The sequence below is a fragment of the Cibotium barometz genome, chromosome 5 (assembly GCF_041138505.1).
Source record: "Cibotium barometz isolate CiBa-2024 chromosome 5, ASM4113850v1, whole genome shotgun sequence".
Lineage (NCBI taxonomy): Eukaryota > Viridiplantae > Streptophyta > Polypodiopsida > Cyatheales > Cibotiaceae > Cibotium > Cibotium barometz.
In genome coordinates, this window is record NC_141050.1 from 51222539 (window position 1) to 51244992 (window position 22454).

The 22454-nt window shown below is 45.0% G+C and overlaps 1 protein-coding gene across 3 annotated transcripts in view; it reads left to right on the forward strand.

The window, feature by feature from the left end:
- Nucleotides 1-22454, forward strand: part of LOC147638613 (D-xylose-proton symporter-like 3, chloroplastic) — a 44117-nt gene that overhangs the window by 14172 nt on the left and 7491 nt on the right. For 2 of the 3 annotated variants that reach the window (XM_086798530.1, XM_086798531.1), the window contains 7 exons: nucleotides 19342-19443; nucleotides 19534-19899; nucleotides 19983-20030; nucleotides 20147-20209; nucleotides 21388-21468; nucleotides 21593-21691; nucleotides 21825-21962. In XM_086798530.1, the coding sequence (XP_086654656.1) occupies nucleotides 19342-19443; nucleotides 19534-19899; nucleotides 19983-20030; nucleotides 20147-20209; nucleotides 21388-21468; nucleotides 21593-21691; nucleotides 21825-21962 (897 nt within the window). Of the gene's footprint in view, nucleotides 1-19341; nucleotides 19444-19533; nucleotides 19900-19982; nucleotides 20031-20146; nucleotides 20210-21387; nucleotides 21474-21592; nucleotides 21692-21824; nucleotides 21963-22454 lie in introns of those variants that run through there. The other variant, XR_015265947.1, reaches the window with a different exon arrangement.

Genomic DNA, 22454 nt, shown 5'->3' on the forward strand with positions numbered 1-22454 from the left:
TTTATTTTTTATGTGGTATAGGAGCTGGTTCTTGCTTCTCAATCTGATTTCAACAGCCACATGCTCATATCTTCCTCCTTGCTAAACCATGTATCATATGCCTTCCGTGGCTTGCATTTGGTACATACTACCCAAGCTAGAGAGCCATGTGCGATACATGATACAGCGGGCATCACATGCTTTCAATGCCAGGAGAAGGGCCATGTGTGAGCTGATTGTCCAAGGCTGGCCAGAAAGAAAGAAGAGGAGAAACCAATGGCACTGGCTACAATCTCAGAATTGTCGGAGGATGAAGCTAGAGCGAGGGCTAATGTCTATGTAGAAAAGGGAAGTTATGAGGAGAATGGGGAAGATGTAGAGATCTCTATGCGACTATGTGCTCATTGGAAAAGCAGAGAAGTCTCTTGCTGAAAAATAAGTTTTGTGGAGTTTCCACTTAGACAATGGGCTGCCAAGTTATGATTCTCTGGCAATTTTGAGGGATGTAGAAGTCAACGTGTCAATCCTACTGTGATTTGCTTTAAGCCCTGATCCGAGGCACCAGTTTGCAAAGGTGGTGAGTACCTGCAAATCCAGAAGAAAGAAGATGGCAAAAGTTGCGGTCGAGAGAGTTATGAAGATCATAGGGGAACTGAACAATTGGTAGAAAAGCTTGGGATGAATAGTGTTGCTGTCTTGCCTTACAAGGCATGCGTAAAGTGCACAGGAATGGTAAAAAATTGAATGTATTTGGGCTGTTTACAGAGAGGCCTTTTTTATATCATTTTTGCAAAACCGGGGCGCGGGGGGGGGGGGGGGGGGGGGGGTTGTGGGACAGTATCACATCATTTGGGACAGCTCTGGTTGAGGCAAGTCAATGCAGTACAAAATGGGGTGATAGGGGATTTAACCGTTTGATGAGAGGACGAAAGTTACATATAATATGAAGGATGGGATGAAAGAAGAGGTAGCCTTGGATTGTGTAGAGGGAGCCTTTTCTACAGTAAGTTATGATTCGGACGAGATAGACACACCTGTGGTAAATTGCTTGCCATAATCGTGAAGATGATATGAAGCCTGTTAGCATACAGCTGCTGTATGTTTTATTGCAGCTGAGATGCAAGCTCAGGAAAGTGATATTGTTGTGGGGAATGTTGCGGCTGATGAACAAGTATATGTTGCGGGGGTTAATATTCCTGAGAACAACCTAGGAAATTATGGTTTGAGAAGAGCAAAAATGGAAGGAAGAACAGGCTGAAAAACAAAAAGTTTGTTATTCGGCTGGAGTAAGAGCTGAAGGGGCAGGTTAGTCGTGAGTACGAGGAGTACTCAGAGAACCAGAAACAGCCCCAAGAACAACCGATGCAACAGACACAAATGCTGCAGCCTGATGTTGATGGTGTACGTGAAGGTTTAGACATGATACTTGGGATGGTGAAAGTGGGAAGAACACTAGAGAAAAAGTTTGGCCTGAAAAGGATAATCACTGAAGAAATAAATTAAAATGCAGCTATGGAAGATGACTTTGATGCCACTGATGCAGTGCAGTCCTCAAATGTACGTGGCTGGGTGGCCATGGTTACGTTTTCCATTACGTACGTGGCTGCTGTTTCTGGAAAGCAATGGGGGGCACTGTTGTGAAGAGGCTTGGCTGGTTTTTCTCTACTGGTACATATTGCGTGTGTTCTTGAAGGTTTTGGTTGAATGGAATTCAGGGATCTGGGATCAGTTTGTTGGTTGTTTTCTCTCTTCTTCACCCTTTCTTAATCCCATTAATTGAAGAGTTTCTCCACTGATTCTAACTCTCTTTTTTTGAATTCACACTATGCATATGTTTTCTTGGACCCTTCATATCTAGGGACGCCCACCCGTGTGGTCTGGCAGGATAATGCACCTCTTAATCCAAGACTCAGATGATGACCACTTCATCATTCCAGGTACTGCGATTTGGGTGATGGAGGTGGGCATGGATATTCATTTAGAGGAGGATGGCATGAGACTGGCACACCTCATCCTACCAATGTCATGGCAGCTCATCCTGGTTGCTGACCAATGGGAGTGCCTCCAATGGAGCTCTAGTGCAGTGCAGGAGAGGTGGATCACTTTTCTATGCATATGGAGCCCCCTGGCTGTTACAGGACTGAGTATTTTACCTCTTTGTGTTACGCATTGTAATTATGTTTTTAAGCATGTTTAAGCATTCACTAATCATGTTTAATCCAGTAAATGCATGTGTACGTCTGTACATGTGTGTGGATTCAGATACATGTTTGGTGTGTGTGTACATGTGTGTGCATGTTTTTGGTCTTTCTCTTACCTTGTTGCAGGAAACAGCAGCTGAGGCACCTTGTGATTCAGCCCCAATCAGCAGCCGACACATGGCACAGCTGATGTGGCACTACGTGGCACAGATGACGTGGCAGCTGACACGTGTGCAGGTACGGCTGGCTGCACAGGCTGGACTGCACGTATGGTGCTGACACGTGGCAGTTGGCAGCTGGATAGACAGGTTGCAAGACTCCAGGTGCTGCCATTGGGAGCTGACGTGGCAGGCGCTGCAGCCGTTGTGCACACAAGCGCAAGAGAGAGAGAAGTGAAGGCGCCGTGCAGCAAGAGTGGGCGCTGGGCAGCAGCGAAGAGAAGCGCCGGGCAGTTACACGCGATGAGCATCCGGGCGGCAACAAATCGCGCAAGGGAGAAAAGCGAAGGGAAGAAAACGCCGGGCAGTCCATATATAAAAATATATATTAAAAAAAAGAAAAGCAGCGTGGGTTTTCGAAAAAAACGCTAGTGCTACTTGTGTTTTTCTTTTATTAAAAAAAAAGAGCTATTGGATAGTCTTTTTGAAAAAGCCTTTGTAATAGATTTTTCCAAGGGGGAAAAGCATAGCTTTTTTCCCCAAACTTGTATAAATAAGGGGCCAAGGCTCTTGTATCCCACAACACATCTTGGGTGAAAGCTAGTAGGAGATCTCCCCGTGGAACAAGGAGGCATCTTCTCGGGAATTGTACAAGGGCTACGCTGACCTTGAGTTATAAATAAATACCTGCGGGGGCGCCACGCTTTGGGGCCAATTGGTCTTTTGTGCAGGAGCACTCTAGCTCCACTTATTTATTTTCTTCTTCTTTCAAATTTATTATTCCAGTTCATAAAGCGATTAAGGTGTGATTAAGTGTGTTCACCGCCCGTCAAGTTTCTGAAGGCCGGTTTCAAGGTTCTGTTGCCGGGATTCATCGTCAAAATCTTCAAGAGGGCAAGCCTGTGGTTGACACATTTAATTCTATGGCTGGAACTAGTGCGGAGATGAAGGATTTATCTTCGGAAGAGGACGACTACTACTTCGATGAAGACAAGGAAAGCGAGCAAGAAATACCTTCCGATATGCCAGAACTTGAAGATGATGACGCCACCTATGAAGCAAAGATGCAGAGTTTGATGGAGGGATTAATGGAACTCGCGAAGGACTCACGTTTTCCACAAAACTTCAAAGCTGAATCTAAACCACGGAAGCATGGGTCTGAGAAGCCTCAACATTCGGCTCCTATCTACCCCAATTTTCAGCCATACCTTGATTCTTCTTCTTCTTTTCCCCCACCTATCCATGGAAACCCTTTTAATACTTCTCATCTAGGTTACTTTGGCGGAGGCTCTGTCTTTCATTCCATGACGGGTCTACCCAACGTGGGCATGACTGGGAGCTATGGTATGCAACCAGGTATACATGGAGGTATGCCAGGAGGTATGTATGGAACTTTTGGTGGTGGTGGTGGAAGTGCTTTTGGTATGCCTGGTATGGGAGGTGGTATGATGCGCATGGGATCTAATGTTGTGGGCAATTCTTTTCTCAAACCACATCCCTATGATAATCTTGTTCAAGCCAAAAGATTATAAAGAGGGTGGTGCTGCAATAAAGTTTGATACTTTTAGTGGTGCAAAGGATCGTTTGAAGGCTCTTACCTTCATTCAACAGTTTGATGCGGCATTTTCTGGCGGTAACTTCACAGAGGCATCTAAGGTACGAAAGGCAGCTTCTTTTCTAAAGGGTAATGCTCTTCAATGGTGGTCGACACTTCTTTATCAGGGAAAAGCACCTAGCACTTGGGTGGAGTTCAAGCAAATCTTCCCTTCCTTATGGTTGACACCGACTTTTGAGGTGGATGCTATGACAGCTTGGCATCGATTAGATTCCAAAGATTGTAACAATCTGGAAGAATATAACAAGAAATTTTGGGATGCTCTGCTACCGGTCACATCCTTTAGGCCCGTGTCACTAGTTAAATAGTCATCCTCATTAAAACTAGAATACATACTTTGCTCACAAAAAAAAAGTAACATTTATACTATTAAGGCACCAAGATCACTCAATAGTAAAACTTCACAAAGAAACATGATTGAGTTTGAACACATCCATGTTTCTATTGACTATGATGATACTTAGCAAATGAGCTTGACTACAATACAAATCCCTAAAGAAATCTGATTCAACATTTATTTTAATTTAAATAGTTGTTGATTCTTCCCTCCATATATATTCCCTTCATAAAAACACATTGCATGCATAATAGGCTTAATACCTCTTGGTGTTGATGTTGTTTCATTATTTTCTTTACCTTATTTGGTGATCATCACTCATGACTTCCTTGATCCACTTGCTTCTTAGCTTTGAGCCCAAGGTGAGTAGCTATGATCGTCTAGACTTATTGCCTTGGGTTACCCAAGGAGCTTCGAGATTATTGCATCAAAACAAAGGTCATTAATATGACTCAGATAATAGAAAATGCTCAGATTGAATATGCCATGCTTACTGGTCAGATGTTAGGATTCAAGGATCAACGTCTCTTCTCCAAGAAAGCATCAAAGGAGTCAAAAGAGACCAAAAACACTGAACCACGAGAGAAGGGACAATCCAAGAAGAGAAAATTTCAGCCCTTACCTCAAAGGACAGATGAAGAAAGGAAAGAGCTTATAGCTGGCAACAAATGTTTCTCTTGTGGAGAAGCGGGGCATCGGTACTATAGGTGTCCAAAGAGAGCACCTAAAAACGCAGATGACTCACAGGAAGAGCCTACAGCAAAGAAACAGAAACCGTATGCTAGACTAGTACCTGACTTAATAGGATTGAAGCAAGGGGATGTATCTTCAGAGTTATGCAGAGCATGGGGAAGACTTCGAGATCAGGAGGTTTTATCTTTTTCGATCTTGGAGCTCGTGCAAACTTCATCACTCCCGAGCTTGCAGCAAAGTTGGGCATCAAACTAGAGGAGATGGGTGTGTTGCATGAGGCTACTTTGGCTTGTCTTGGACATTCGGTTGAGGTTACACCGATCATTGGGAAACTGCGTCTTAGTGTGCAGACTTACACGAACAGAGAGGATAATTTCTTCATTATGCCTTTGGAGGGTTGTGATGTTTTGTTGGGTATGCCTTGGTGCCATAAGGTTAAAGCGGTAGTAGATACTTTCAACAGGAAAATCTCTCTCACTAATAAGAATAAGGAACACACTCTTGGTGTAAAGCTTAAAGGGGAATCTATTCTTGTTGTATCGGCCTCGGCCATTTCTCGTTTAATAAAGAAGAATCTTTATGTTTACTTATTGTTTGTTAAAGAGAATTAGGATATCACAGATTCTAACCTATCTGAGTTGGATAAGGAAAGATTGGATTTTCTCAAAAGTTTTCAAGATTGTTTTTCAGAGGCTTTGCCAGGGGAATTGCTGCCTGCTAGGCCTGAGGATCATGGGATTGATTTAATTCCTAGAAGTTCACCATCGAATAAGCCACCTTATAGGGTGAGTGCAGCCCAACAAGAAGAGATTATGAGCCAAGTGCGTGATCTGTTGGACAAAGGGTTGATTCAGTCGAGCTCTTTGCCCTATTGTTCACCAGTGCTTTTGGTACAAAAGAAAGATGGTTCTTGGCGGATGTGTATTGATTACAGGGCACTGAATAAGATTACCATCAAGAACAGATTCCCTATACCTCGAATCGATGATATTTTGGATCGGTTACAGGGAGCAGCTTACTTCAGTCGCATTGATCTGAAGAGTGGATATCATCAAATTCGCATCAGACCAGAAGATGTGCACAAGACAACTTTCAAGTCAACTTTTGGACTTTATGAGTTTTTGGTCATGCCTTTTGGGTCTTACGAATGCTCCAGCGACTTTTAACAGGATGATGGATCGGATTTTTCAATCCCACCTTCTTTGATGATATGATTGTGTTTTCTCATTCAGAGAAGGAGCATCGGGAGCATTTGACCAAAGTCTTTGAGGAACTCAGAAAGCATAGGTTGGTTGTCAATGGAAAGAAGAGTGAATTCTTCATGCAGGAGATTCACTTTCTTGGGCACATAGTGTCTAAAGATGGCGTCAGGATATGGATCCAGCGAAAATGGAAGCGATAAAGAATTGGCCGGATTTACAGACTATTCATGATGTGAGAAGTTTCTTAGGACTTTGTTCATATTACAGGAGGTTTATCCGATTCTTTGCAGAAATTGTTTCACCTTTACATCACCTGACCAAGAAGGATGTAAAATTTTGATGGACAGAGAAGGAAGTGGAAGCTTTCATCAAGCTTAAGGAAAAGCTAACCATTGGTCCAGTTTTGGTTTTACCGGATCTTCATAAACCTTTTGTGGTACAGTGTGATGCATGCCGGAAGGACATGTTATTGCTTATGAGAGTAGAACTCTGTCACCAGCAGAAAGGAGTCTACAAGTATATGAGAAGGAGCTTCTTGCGATTATTCATGCTCTTTCTACTTGGAAGCATTACCTTCTTGGGATTGATTTCATTGTTTAGAGTGATCATCAGACTCTTCGCTATTTCCTTACCCAAACGAAGCTTTCAGAGAAGCATATGAGATGGGCAAACTTTTTGTCCATGTTTCACTTTCAGATTGTTCATGTAGATGGCAAAAAGAATGTGGTAGCAGATGCCTTGTCTACATGTGCCTGCCGTCTCCATCATCTTTCATCATGAACTTAATGATATGTGAGAACAGTATGCTCACGACTGAGATTTTGAGCGGATTTTTGATCGTTTGACCGAAGGAGAGCGAGTTGATCATTATTCTCTCAAAGGAAGGATTTTTGATGATGCATGACAAATTGTGTGTCACATCTCAGTTGATAGAAGGTTTTGATAGAATGCCATGCTCCGCCTTATGCAGGCCATCGTGGTATTGAGGCTACAGTGAAGGCTTTGGAGGCATTCTTTTATTGGCCTACTATGTGCAGGGATGCTGATGCTTTTGTTCGTGTGATTGTATCATTTGTCAGAAGGTGAAGTATGACCGTCAAAAGACACCTGGGTTACTTCATCCTTTGCCTATTCCTCGAGATAGACCGTGGAAGAGTATTGCTATGGATTTTATCTTTAATCTTCCTAGGACAAAGAGTGGGAATGATGGCATCTGGACTATCGTGGATCATTTGAGTAAGTAGGCCCATTTCATTCCAGTCAGGAAGAGGATTAATGCAGAGCAAATGGTGAGGATATTTTTGACGAATATCTTCAAATACCATGGGATGCCCACATCTATTTTCAGTGACCAAGATCCCCGAATGACGAGTTTATTTTGGAGAGCATTGTTCGAGAACATGAAGACTTCATTGAAGTTCTCATCATCTTTTCATCAAACAGATGGGCAATTAGAAATTGCCAACTCATATGTAATGGATCTTCTAAAGTGTTATGTTTCGGATCATAAGGAACAGTGGGAAAAGTATCTTCCTTTAGTGGAGTTTGCTTATAACAACACCATTCACACTTCGACAGGTAAGGCATCTTTTGAGATTGTGGAAGGTAGGAAGAAAGTACCTCCGATCCTACAGACAAAAGATAAGATCTTTGAGGAAGATCGTTTTGTGGAGAATATGGATGAGGCTTACAAAAAGGTCAAGGTGGCTCTTCAAAGGACTCGAGAAACAGAGGAAAGCAGCAAACCTTCACCGTCGATCATTGGTTTTTGATTTGGGTGATTGAGTGCTTTTGAGATTTGAGAAGGCTAGACTCAGGAAAATGAAGGGTAAACAGAGCTTATATCCTAAATTGAGTATGCGGTATATGGATTATATTGTTGGCTCGGCATTTCTACAGCCTATGTTCTGGCTTGGTTGCCTCGTGTTGGGCTGTGTTATGACATTTGTATATGGATAATCCGGCATCTCCGGTGGGGAGAGTAAGGCCCTCAAAGCTTGTACATGATATTATTCTCCTTGGGTAATAAAATACTCAGAGGGGGGGGGGGGGGGGGGTCGGCCCATTCCGGCCTCTATGCGGTGTCACACGTGCAAGCTCCATTTTCAGCATTTGTGGATGTTTTGTCCATCTTTTATGTTTTATGCAAAGTGATGATGGATATGTGTTAAGGCTGTGGCCATGTTTAAATGTTTTAATATGCATTGATGGTATCGACAAGTGTGTCAAGGGCCCTAGTCCCTCGGGCACCGCCGCAAGTTTTAGGTCCCGAGAGAGAGGACGTGAAAAAGATACTGTAAAAATATGGAAACAAGAGCTAGAAACTAGAAGACTAGAAGTGAAATAAGAACAAGATTGAAGGACAAAGAGTTACCTTGAGATGAGTGTTAGATACTTCTTATGATGTGACACCCACAATATATAGGTGTGTAGTACAAGAGATAGTAGCCACGCTGATATGTGGGACAAATAAGATGCCACATGTCACACACACAAGACTCAAGACAAAAGTTTATACTAGACTAGGAAAAGAGTATACCTAGTGTGCACTTATTTCCAACACCCTCCTTAAGTGGACACTAGGAGGAAGACAAAAGACAAGACTGAAAGACAGACAAGACAAGACCAAGACTGAAAGACAAGATAGAAGACAAAATAAATCCTCAAGTGATATCCTCATATGGGTCCACAAGGGTAGGGACAAGATGGATCTAAAACAAGACATAGTCAGATTGATAGACAAATAGACAGACAGACAAGACTAGATAGACAGAAGACTGACTGTAGACAGACCAAGACTGAAAGACAAGATAGAAGACAAAATAGAAAAGATCTTGAGACACCCCTCCTCAAGTGATATCCTCATATGGGTCCACAAGGGTAGGGACAAGATGGATCTAAAACAAGACATAGTCAGATTGATAGACAAATAGACAGACATACAAGACTAGATAGACAGAAGACTGACTGTAGACAAATAGATGGACCTTGAAGACATCCCCTCCTCAAGGGCAATCTCTGCCTCTTGGGTAGGGACGAGAGAGGTCCAAAAGCAGAATGAGTAAGACACTAGAACCCCTTGACCTACATCATCGGTGGTCAAAGTGGTAGACAAGAAAGATGAAGTAATTAGAAAGCCCACGTTTCATCATATGAGGAATGAACAGCAAGATCTGCTGATGGAGATGCTGTAGCAACATGGGCTGAGGTAGATGTAGGGGCTGATGTAGAGGGTTTAGAGTAGCAGTCCTTCTCTCGGTGATTATCACGGCCACAAATGGTGCATGGATGAGCCTTGAAGCAGTCCTTCCCCATATGATTAGTTTTGCCACAATGGGTGCAAGGCTTTCTTACCTTAGAACTTCCTTTCTTTGCTAAAAATGCAGTGTCAGTTACCTTTTGTTGTTGAGTTCTTTCTTCTTCTTGGAGAGCATTGATGATACCTTCAAGAGTAGGATTATTGTGATACTTGAAGGTAGTGACAAGAGTAGCATAGGTGTCAGGTAAGCTTTTGAGAAGCACAGCAATAGCAATATCTTCGGAGATGGGGGACTTCACTGATGCAAGCTGAACCATAAGACTGCGAAGATAATTGACATGAGAGGCTATAGTAGCTCCCTCCTGCATATATAGATCAAAGAATGAGATCATAAGTGCAATCTTAGAGTTTTTAGAGCGGGGTCCAAAAAGGGTATCCAAAGTGATCCATGCTCGAGAAGCAGACTGTATGTCGGAGATGTGATGAATGTAATCATCTCCAAGACCGAGCAAGATGATAGCATAGGCTTTGTCATTCTTGGCAGTGGGAACATAAGTGACAACTTGTTCAATGTCAGAATCTTCGGGAGCAGCATGGTGAACGACGTCCCAAAGACTTTCTTTCATAAGATGGCACTTGATTTTGATTTGCCAAGTATGAAAGTTGGACCCATTGAATTTGTCGATAGACATGAGAGAATGAGTAGAAGAGGCCATGTGGGAAGGTCTTACCTCTTGCTAAAATGCAAGGGCAATGTCTATTCCCTTACAAGATTGCAGAAATGAATGAAAGAAGAGATTCAAATTGTTTTTAGAAGCCGGCTCTCTCACCACTTGTCAAGGCCATAGCATGTGACAGCCCATCGAAGCATGAGGAACCAGCAGTTTGCAGATATGAGGATAACAAAAGGACTGACCAGCAAACTGAAGGAGACAATGCACAGTACCTTGTAGACTCTTCAAGAGGAAGCGATGGCAGAACTGAATGCAGCAAATAGCTCGTTAACAGGAGGAAAGTCGATCTGCAGCTAGATGATGCGCAATAAATCCCAGGCAGAGACAGTCCCTTGAGTCGATGAAGAAGGCAGCCAAAGGAGAGCAGCAACAGTACAGCGGGCTGTAGCAGTTCCAATATGACGGGCAGCAGCAGCTCCAAGAGAGATAACAGTAGCAGCTCCATGAAAACTTTGAATAAGGACAGCCCGATGGCTGAGATGAAGGCAATGGGCTGAAGAGGCTGGGAGGAACCTCGCTCTGATACCATGTAAAAATATGGAAACAAGAGCTAGAAACTAGAAGACTAGAAGTGAAATAAGAACAAGATTGAAAGACAAAGAGTTACCTTGAGATGAGTGTAGACAAGACACAAGCTAGTTTTTTATGATGTGACACCCACAATATATAGGTGTGTAGTACAAGAGATAGTAGCCACGCTGATATGTGGGACAAATAAGATGCCACATGGCAGACACACAAGACTCAAGACAAAAGTTTATACTAGAGGTGTGCACTTATTTCCAACAGATACCAATGTCCCACTCTCTCATAAACTGGCCACACTTCCTCTCCGCAGCCCTCGAAGATCCCTGGATTTTGGCCCAGGTAGCCATGATGGTGTGAATAATATCACTCCAAATCCTGCAAAGACACTGAGAAACAAGAACGGGAGTACCCTCAATGGCCTCGGTGCATCTAGCCTTCCAGATATTCCAGGCAGAGATGCTAGCAATAATCTCCCAAGAGCTGTCTAACCTCTGTGCCGGAGGGACAAAGTGTGAAAGTGGCAAATCCTGAAGACAACACTGCCGAGCAACTCCTTGCCTAGCCATAATGGCCAAGCTCTTGTCAGTGCCCTCGAATCTCAGCTGAGGCCCAGATTGTGTCAACCAAATGATAGAACCAAAAGAAATGATAGCATCCCTCTTAATCCTACCAAAGAGGTGTGCAATCGCAGACCAAACCCTCTGTGCTTCCCTTCATTCCCATAAACAATGGTAAACTGACTCCGAAACTCCTGCACATCTAGGGCAAGCTGGGCAAGCACCAGTAACTGACCTCCACTGATTGGTGGCCAGACCACCATGAAGAGAAACCCAGATAAAGGAGGAAATCTGTGGCATTCCTATAAGAATGCCACAATCTCCGCCAAAAAACCCTCTGAATGTCAGTCAAAATGCCGTAAGATTTCCAATGGGGACACTCTGAATGTGCCCAAGATAAGATGTATGGCATTCCGTACCGTATAACTGAAAAAAGGCATGCTTTTCAAGGGGTTACAAGCATCCTTCTACACCCACTCACCGGGGTCCCAATGCAACTGTCTGATAGGGCAGCCACCATACAACCAAAGGCTAACACTCTTTGTGATCATCCTTGGGGGGGGGGGGGGGGGGGGGGGGGGTCAACAAAGACGTGCTTCCCTAACCTCCCAACAACTCTGACTGGACGAATCTGGGGGCCCTCAATAAGGTCATGTACGTCACACCTCTCCAATTGCCATCCAACGTGTACAGAAAATAAGACCGGTACATCATCCTCCCTAGGCAAGGGGAGACCCATAACCTGAAGAGGAACACCTGTCCCAGAAAAAACCCCAAACCAAAAATGATGACGGTCTTCCAAAAAAGATCCAGTAATCCAGTGGTTGGGAATGGCTGCATCAATCAGTGCAATCCTCCGACTAGAGCCTCTCAAATGCTGCGTGAGATCCAATCTCTGTACCTCGGTGAGGCTCTTCCAAGTCAAACTGTGGGGCAAAGGGTCTCCCAGCCAGCCCAAAGAATATGCATCCCAAGAGGCCTACCATGCACATCTAAGATCAAATCATTCCACAGAATGGGATGCCGGTTTACTTCCTCCGTTGAACGCGGGGGGATGTGTACCAAAAAACTCCTCAGGCAGTCCCAGGCCCGTAGGAGGGACCTAACCAGGGGGGATGAAGGGGAGTGGTGAATTGCATCCGAAAAATAAAGCGTGAGCTGAGTGTCCAGTCACCTCCGCGAACAGGGACACACTTCGTGATCTGCTGCGCATGAGAAAGTCCTTCCACGGCTCAGTGCCTGGAAGAAAGCCCCTAACAACCAGCTTACACAGCAAAGCCTTACATTGCACCTCAGGGTCAATGATATTCAATTCCCCTTCCTGCTTAGGCCTGATAATGGTTTCCCAAGCAACTCTAGCCATGGTGTGTGCATTTCCATCAAGCCCTGACCAAAGAAAGTTCCGAATAAGGCGACGAAGCTGGCCAATGCAGCCCTTACGAAAAATCCAGCATGAAGCGATAAACCAAGTCGTGGTTAGCAAAACTTGGTTAACCACCAGAGCACTAGAGGCCAAGTCGAGCTTCCTCCTACTCCAGTGATGAAGTTTGCTTTTAATGCTTAAGAGCACTGGAGCAAACTATTGTGCAGGGGAGATGTCAACGCCCACCTGACAACCAAGGTATCTGGCAGAGCATCCTCTCTCAATCCAAGTAAAACCAACATCTGTACCCCAATCTGCAAGAGGAGAATCATTGATCCAAAAACCAACCGACTTATGCCAATTTATAGAAGCTCCTGTTGCCAAACAAAAGGCCTCCAAGGCTGTCCGGAAAGCACATAAACAAGCATGTGAAGCCTCAAGGAACAACGCCGTATCATTTGCTAACTCAGAGTCCAAAAACTCTTCCTCCGTACATAAAGGCAGCCTAAGACCCACAACACCAGGGGCAGCCCGAAGAAACCTGCTCATAGCCTCAGCTACAATGAGGTACAGTAAAGGGGCGAGGGGACAGCCCTGCCTCACTAAACGGGAAATCTGAAAACGCTCACCGTGCCCCCCACAGGCTAAAACAGTGCTATGAGCCTCCTTGTATAGGCAAGACACACCTTTGATCCAGTTTTGGGAAAAGCCCATGTATGCCATAGTGCCCTCCAAAAAATCCCAATCCACTCTGTGATAAGCTTTTTCAAAATCAAGCAAAAGAATGGCAAGAGGCTGCTGGCTAGACTTTGCCCACTCGACAGCTTCCCAGAAAGAAAAGATGTTATCAAATATACTCCTTCCTTGGAGGAACCCATTCTGGGTATCATGGATAGTCCTTTGGAGAATCGGCTGCAACCTTATACTCAAGGCTTTAGCTAAGATTTTATATGCAGATCCAAGGAGGGTGATGGGCCTCCATTGCTTGATGCCAGTCTTGTCCCCAGTCTTGGGGATAAGGTGAATCAGCCCCTCCGTGAGGTATGGACTATGGAGGCATCATACCCGACAACCACATTTCCTGAAGGGCAACAGTGATAGCATCTCCAATATGATCCCAAAAAAGAATAAAGAAGGCGGGAGAAAGACCATCATCCCCTGGGCATGAACCACTGGAAAGAGCATGCAGTGCGTGAAGGAATTCATCCTTCGAGAAAGGGGCATCTAGGGAAGAACACATAGCATCTGTAATGAGCCTGGGCATGCACTCAAAAACTTTCTGCCGTGCCACATCTCTCTGAGGGGAGGGCACCTCTGCAGTCAACAAAGACCGATAAAATTCTGAAGCAATACCCCTCACCTTATCAGGCTCAATCTGAACCTCACCCTGTGAATCCTGCAAGTACCTCACAGAATCCCTGCTATGGGAAGGCCTGTGCGTTGAAAAAAACTCTTTGTTGCATCTGCCACCCATCTGAGTCCAAAAGGCCTCGTTTGCATGAAAGGCGAACTCAGCCCTCCTATCCATGGCCAACTGCAGCTCTGCTCTAACTGTGGTCAAGAGGTCTGTAATCCAAGTCGCATGTGGATGCTTTTCATGTTCCTCTGAAGAGCAGCAATCCTACGCCTAATAGCTCTCTCCTTGTCCAGAGCCTCCTCCTTCTTAGACAAGGCAGTGCTATGATAATGATGGTTGGTCCTCTCAAGAGCTAGTGCAATATTATGACGAGGATCAGGACCGTCACAAGATCTCCATATCTCTCTGATCTCAAGGGAAATGTCAGCATCTAGATAAAGAGAGTCAGGGATACGGACACAGGGAGAGGCCGAGCGAGCCCCAGGCTCCCTGAGACACAAAACGACGGGGCAATGATCGGATTTGGTGGTGCCAGGCATAATAGCAATGGTGCCTCCTCTGTCCAAGGACCAATCATCCACATAAAACTTGTCCAGACGTGCAAAGATGCTCTCATCCCTGCTCTTGCGGTTATGCCAAGAGAAAGATAAGGAATTTGGCCTTCTCTGGAAGTCATCCTCAGTCCAGCAATCCCTGCCAAAAAAGGAAAGCGTGAACCTCTCCCATGAGGCTCGCTCCAAAGGGTGTAAACCCCCTTCGCGTCCACCCTTCTTGTCAGAAGGTTGCTCAACCATATTAAAATCTCCTCCCACTATCCAATGATCAACTTGGGGAATGACATTTGTAATGGTGTCCCAAAAGGCCACCCTTTCACCTCTCACGTTAGGTGCATAGATATTCAAGATTCCCAATTTCTGACCCTCATGCATGATCAAGATCCACTGCGCTCTAGCAGGGATGATAACACCGTGCCCAATAACATGAGGTATAATAGATGCTTCCACTGAAATACAAACACCCCCTCTAGTCCCAACTGTCGAGGACCAGAAGGTGAGGCCAGAAAGCATCTTACCACATCCATAGACCCTCCTGTAACAGCAGGGTGAAGCTGGTCCTTCAGAAGGCGCTTCCTACCACGGGTGGGAAGCCCTCCAAGGCCCTGAACATTCCATGAGACGATTCTCATGGAAGAGAAGAGGGTTTGACCCCCGATCTAAGAAGACGATGGGCAGCTTGAGGACGCTCTCATAATGTTGGAGGACGGGAAAATCCACGGGGCAAAGTCCACTGACATGCCCTTGTCCGAGGCCCTGCACCGTGCTTGCATATGTACGAGAAACTTGTTCGCCCTGCGGGGCATCATGCTGAGAATCCTGCAATACATGATCCCCACTGTGCTGAACATCCTGCATATCGCCCCCTCCGAGTAGAGAGGACTCCACAAAGTCATCTTGATCTGAGATATCATCTCTTTGCAAAGATGCATCAACTGACACATCCCTCTGACCAGAAACATCATCTATCTGTACATGATCCGAGGCCTTCCCATCAATCGCACTAGGGGGGCGGGCGTGAGAAACAGCTCGCCACACCTGGCGGACTGAAGGACGGGAAGGAACCAAGGGAGGTGGTGCTTGAGAGGCACGCTTACAAGGCCTCCTATACCTCGAGCCCGAGGACAATCTCGAGCAAAGTGACCTTGTTGGTGACAAACCCGGCACTGATCGGGTTTACCTGCAATCTCCATACGTTGCTTCAAAGGGCCACAAGGGCCCGGAAGCAAAACATAGTCCTCAAAGAGCTCAATGTCACGGGCAAGAACCATGACCCTGGGGACAACATCCATCGAGGCAGTGACCACCTGGGCAGAAGATGTCGGCAAGGCGTGAAGGGGGGGCACTTGAAGAACAAGCCCAAAGGCAGACCCGATGGCCTCTAACATAGGCCAATATGTGCGAGGAAGACCTGGGAATCTGAGAGTAATCGGGAAACGGTTCCGGTCTTCCTCAACAGGGTCAAAATAGCTAGAGTAGGGAAGAAAGAATATCTTCCTCGGGCCCAATGGCAAAGGGCTGCCCTTCAAAACCTCTGAGGCTGCGTCCTCACAATCAAAATCCACTTGGAAGAAACCTCTTCCAAGCAACCTGACATCTAGAAAGTGTAGAGCGAGGTCGGAGGGCAGAGCCGCCAGGACCCAATCTCGAGCCTGGAGACGGGACGGGTGAGATCCAAGGATTCTGGCAATGAGGGTCGTTTTGGAGTCTTTCTCTATTTCGGCGTAGAGGACCGCGAGCTCGGCTTTGGAAAATACAATGGTTCGCCCGGTCGAGGGAGAATGATTAGCCATGATGCTAATCGAAGAAAAAGGCCGACTTGAACCTCGATGAGGAGCAATCCGAACCAAGGGGAAGAGGAAGGTGTTGAGGCGGAGGAAAGGAAAGGAGGGTGGAAAAGGGAAAAGCAAAAAGGAAAGGGAGGTAAGGGGGAGATGGCTGGACACAAAGATGAAGAGGGGCGGGGGAAGAGGCGGAGGAAGGAGGGGAGGCGTTTAGAGGAGGGGAGGCGAAACGATCAACAGGAGGGCGAAGAAGGGCGGGCAGGGGTAGGGACGAACAGAGTGGAAGGAAGAGGCGAATTAGGGCGGGTAGAGGCAAGGAGGGGAGGCGGAGGAGGATGGGGGGCGAAGCAAGAAGAGAGGCGGATGGGCGCAGTGAAGGAGGAAGGAGGGGCGCAACGATGGAGGAAGGAAGCGAAAGCAGAGGAACAGAGGCGGAGGAAGGATCAGAGGCGGAGGGGAGCGATTCAGGCAGCGAAGGAGGAAGGAAACGATGGAGGAAGGAGGGGCGCAACGATGGAGGAAGGAAGCGATGGCAGAGGAACAGAGGCGGAGGAAGGATCAGAGGCGGAGGGGAGCGTTTCAGGGTTCGGGGAGCTCACGGTGCCTACCTGGAGGCTTTTGGTTTGGAGCCTACCTTAGAAAGTGCTTCAACAGGTTCAGCTGTGGATTCTGGAGTACTACCTGTTACTCAAGAGGGCCGCTCCTTTGTCACAGAGTTCATTTGGATGAGATCTGGAAGTCGCTTGGTGTTCTTATCAGCACACCCGAGATACTGAACTGACAGTATATCTGCCTATGGGATTTCTATGATATATGTGTACTAGTCACTTGGTTTGATTCATGGATATACGAATATCTTCAGAGAATGGGGACGCCTATTCTAGACTTTCATTTGATATGCATCAGTGTTTATTCTTGTTCATGATGTACTGCTGATCGTGGGTCCTGTGGGATGGCCATGAGCAAAGCAGGTAAAGCATCCAGGGGGACATGATTATTCACAAAGTGGATGCTCCGATTTATGTATTCTGATGTTCTGTTTCAGTTGGCAGGCCATAGCTTTCTCGTTGCTCTCTTAGGTTCTGTTTCAGTTGGCAGAACCTTTGAATGAACAATCGAGGACGATTGCTTTGTTTTAAGAGGGGGGTATGTTACAGGATTGAGTATTTTACCGCTTTGTCTTAAGCATTGTAATTATGTTTTAAGCATGTTTAAGCATTCACTAATCATGTTTAATCCAGTAAATGCATGTGTAAGTCTGTACATGTGTGTGGATTCAGATACATGTTTGGTGTGTGTGCATGTTTTTGGTCTTTCTCCTACCTTGTTGCAGGAAACAACAGCTGAGGCACCTTGTGATTCAGCCCCAAGCAGCAGCCGACACATGGCACAGCTGACGTGGCACCGATGACGTGGTAGCTGACACGTGTGAAGGTACGGCTGGCTGCACAGGTTGGACTGCACGTATGGCGCTGACACGTGGTAGCTGGCGGCTGGATAGACAGGTTGCAAGACTGCAGGCACTGCCACTGGGTGCTAACGTGGCAGGTGCTGCAGCCGTACTGCACCCAAGCGCAAGAGAGAGAGAGAAGTGAAGGCGCCGTGCAACAAGCGTGGGCGCTGAGCAGCAGTGAAGAGAAGCGCCGGGCAGCTACACGTGATGAGCATCTGGGCGGCAACAAATCGTGCAAGGGAGAAAAGCGAAGGGAAGAAAGCGCTGGGCAGCTCATATATAAAAATATATATTAAAAAAAAAAGAAAAGCAGCGTGGGTTTTCGAAAAAACACTAGCGCTACTTGTGTTTTTCTTTTATTAAAAAAAAAAGAGAAAAAAAAAGAGCTATTCGATTGTCTTTTTGAAAAAGCCTTTGTAATAGATTTTTCCAAGGGGGAAAAGCATAGCTTTTTCCCCCAAACTTGTATAAATAAGGGGCCAAGGCTCTTGTATCCCACAACACATCATGGGTGAAAGCTAGCAGGAGATCTCCCCGTGGATCAAGGAGGCATCTTCTCGGGAATTGTACAAGGGCTACGCCGACGTTGAGTTATAAATACCTGCGGGGGCACCACGCTTTGGGGCCAATTGGTCTTTTGTGCAGGAGCACTCTAGCTCCACTTATTTATTTTCTTCTTCTTCCAAATTTATTATTCCAGTTCGTAAAGCGATTAGGGTGTGATTAAGTGTGTTCACCGCCCGTCAAGTTTTTGAAGGCCGGTTTCACTGGCCCCTTACTATCCAGAGATGAGAGGGGCTTCATTTTGCATTACGACCTCCAGATTTAGTCTCTCTCCAACAGCAACCAGCCATGAAGCGACAACCCCCCCACCACCGACAGGCCCTCTTCGTTATTCACAGACTTTACCTTTCTAGAGGGGGATTATCTGTTTCATTCAGGTATACTTTCTTTATGAATAGAAGGATGTTTGCTTTGAGGGAAAAAGGCAAAAGAAATGGAGGTCCTTCAAACTCATGAAAGAGGAAGCTAGATAATATCATTTCATAACGCAGCACAACATTAATAGGACTCAAAGACCTTTATGTATCTGTTTGCGAAACAGTTAATGTATTCCTAATCGGTGGTGAAGTGTGTTAGATGTTCCTTGGACTCCTAGAAAGATAAGTATGCAGTCCTCTGAATGGTGAGGTTCTCAGGCATCTTCATTTTCTCGTTGTGTTGACAATGAGCGATCTAACAGCCCTCACTAAGGAGCATATAGCCAAGACCCATTGTGATGCTCATATGCCCATCCATCTTACTTTTCATTTCATATTCACTTTGTCGTGGTTGATCTAGGGGATGCTTTTCCTTTTACAGACTGCACACATACTGTACCACTCTTATCTCATAGGTTATTCTGGCCTTTCGCATACATTTCAAAGTTCTTTTTTTATTTGTTTTCTGTCTGCAATTTGGGGTGAAATTGTTTTGGCCATGAGTTTGGGTTGCCTTTGGAGGCGAAGTTTCCAGTGGACGCATTGTAATTTTACAAATTTAATTATGCAATTTAATATTCCGTCAGGCCATGCATGGAGCCCCAATGTACATTGCTGAGACCTGCCCCGAGGAGATACGCGGCACATTGATTTCTATGAAAGAGGCACTTATAGTTCTGGGAATGTTGGTAAGATTCCCTCAGTAATTTCTTTGGGTGTTAATGAGTGGGTTACCATTTTTAAGGGGTAATTATCATGCTACTTATATTTTTCTACAGCTTGGATATCTTATTGGGTATCTAGCAGTTGATACGGTGGGAGGATGGCGGATCATGTATGGTGCCGCTGCACCTATTGCCTTGATAATGGTGGTGGGCATGTGGTGGCTACCTCCATCACCACGTTGGATACTGCTTTGTGCTTGCAAAGGAAAAGGAGCCATGGAACCATCACAAGAGAGAGCCGCTGCAGCCATCCGCAGGTTGAGAGGAAAAGATGTCGATGAAGATGTCATTTTAAATCAAATGCAGGAAACCTTGCAATCTTTGCAACTTGTGCAGGATGAAGTGAGCCTCTCGGAGATTTTCACGGGCACCAGTTTGAAAGCTTTGATGATAGGTGGTGGCCTTGTCTTGTTCCAACAGGTAACAATCCTGGATTCATTACATTGTTGTTATGGAGCATATAATGCTATGAGATAGGTTCACTAACTTATTGGTGGTTTTAGATCACTGGACAACCAAGTGTTCTTTATTATGCTGCATCAATTTTCCAGGTATTATGCTCTGCAATTTTGAGTGACTGATATGATTATTCTCATTTTTGTGGTTTTGGAAACTCTTGTTAAGACTTTTTGATGATTATGAAAGCTCCCTTTTTTTTGCTATGCAGAGTGCAGGATTTTCTGCTGCTGCTGATGCCACAAGAGTTTCTGTCATTTTGGGATCTTTCAAGGTACTATAGATTCTCATGTAAAGTCTAAATGGTCAAATATTGGTTAACACTTATATAATTTACTTCCAAAGTTGGTCAACTAGAGGTAAAAGGTCGGTCACCACTGGTCAATGTTAGTCAAACAATGGTGAAACTCTATTCAAACTCTGCCCAGAAGGCCTCAAAACTGGTCAATTTTAGGCCAAGCTGGCCAAATACACTCAAATCTCGTCATAAATGCCCCACAATCTTGGGCTGACTACGTAACTATTAGGCTTGAAGCTGTTGATCCTTCAAAATATCAAATTCAGCATTTCTTTATATGTAATCTTTTCTAATAAATAAAGTATTGTCCCATCTGCCCCCTTTCGGATTTATGGTGTCCATGGCTGCACAACAAGCTACACTTATGGGAATCAAGCACTGGTTTAGAGAGTTCTCACTTTGACTGTGATATTTCAAAGCCGATTCCATTTATACAATCTACCTTTTTTCTTTAAGTGGTGCAACGGATCATGTCCAGGAAGCATGGTTCATCACACAACTAGCAATACCGAGAAGGTTCATGCAAGACATTCTGATTTTAGTTCGACTTCCACATCTTTTTCTGGAGGGACAAGCACTTGGAACATCTTCGAAAGTGCTTTATAATGATGTGTGTATTAGGGTGTCCTTGGGCATCCCCTTAGGACTCGTTGTCTCAGCCCAAGGAATTGCCACTGATCCTTTCCTCATTTCTAGCACTCACTACTTTCAAACAGCTAAGGCTCGGGTCAATTATCACCGGAGATTCATTGACCATTTTGTCACAAAAACTTCCCTTCTCTGCAAGCTCTTAAGGAAAGGAGGAGGATCTATCTGAAATCCAGAAAATGTGTGTGTGGATCTTCTCTCTAGTGATAGGGTACAGTGAGAAGAACTTATTGCTGCAATCAAGTCACTCAACTTTGTGGATGAAAAGACAATGACCTTTAACAAGCCACACTTCTTTTATGATTTCCAAAGGGCATTATCAGATTAAATCTTGAGCTATGTAGGTTGGAAACTCCCAGTATCATGAGCTTTGTAGACCTTGGCAGTAATAAAATTGTGTTAAAACATGTGCTTGTGCACGCTTCCGTGTGTGAAAGAGCATATTACTTTTTTTTTTGGTATGAATTTAGTCTTGGTGGATTTAGCTTTCATCTGTCGTTGTGCAGGTTTTGATGACATTTATTGCAGTTTGGAAAGTAGATAAACTAGGTCGAAGACCTTTGCTCATTGGAGGCGTGAGCGGCCTTGTAAGGTTTATGTATTGTTAAATAGCCATGTGCCACTTCTATGCTTCCTTGATTTTCTCATTTTGGTGGCTGAACTCCATGCCATATTGAAATTGTCTCAGTTGTTTTTGGCTGATACATGCAGGTTTTTTCCCTCTTCCTTCTAGCAACGTATTATGCGTTTTTACAAGGTGCTTCTTTCTTGGCAGTCATTGCCCTACTTCTTTACGTGGGATCTTACCAGGTGAGACTACAAAACAGAAATGGAAAATTCAAGGCTGTTTTACTCTTTTATTTCTGAGTTTTTGCGGTTTTCTGAGTCTAGCCTCTATCCTTCAAATTTTTATTTTTTCATTCTATGTCCACCTTTTTTTCAGGTCTCATTTGGGCCTATATCATGGCTTATGGTCTCTGAGATTTTCCCGTTGCGAACACGAGGACGGGCTTTAAGTATTGCTGTCTTATTGAACTTTGCATCAAATGCAGTGGTGACTTTTGCCTTCTCTCCCTTGGAGGTATATTCCTACAAACTATTTATTTGGAGATAGCATGTCATCTTAGATGATCTTTTTCTGTTGTTAGTGGATGCTAAGCTACAGTAGAATCATAGAATTTAGGTCTAATTCCATCGTAATATCACCTTGGAATATGTATTCTGGGTTTTCATGTCAGAATATGCAGTGGAGATGAAGACAAGATCTGAAAACACAAGAGCAAGTGCACTGCAGAAAAACACAGCAATAGAGAGGGGGAGAGAGAGGCGTGTAACTTTGCTATACACACAAGAAAATCCCAGAATACCCAATACAATGTGTGTGGGGGCTAGGGGCCATTTTATATGGCTCCTATGAGCCAGTTGGCCAGCCCAAAAAGCAGCCGACAGTAACATGAAGCTCACGACTTGCTCATATCTCCAGTCGGCCAGCACACAGAGGGAGACGTGGAGCAGCAGGGGCAATTGGCCTATGTCAGAACACTTAGACCAGCAGTCGGCCAGTGTTTGGATC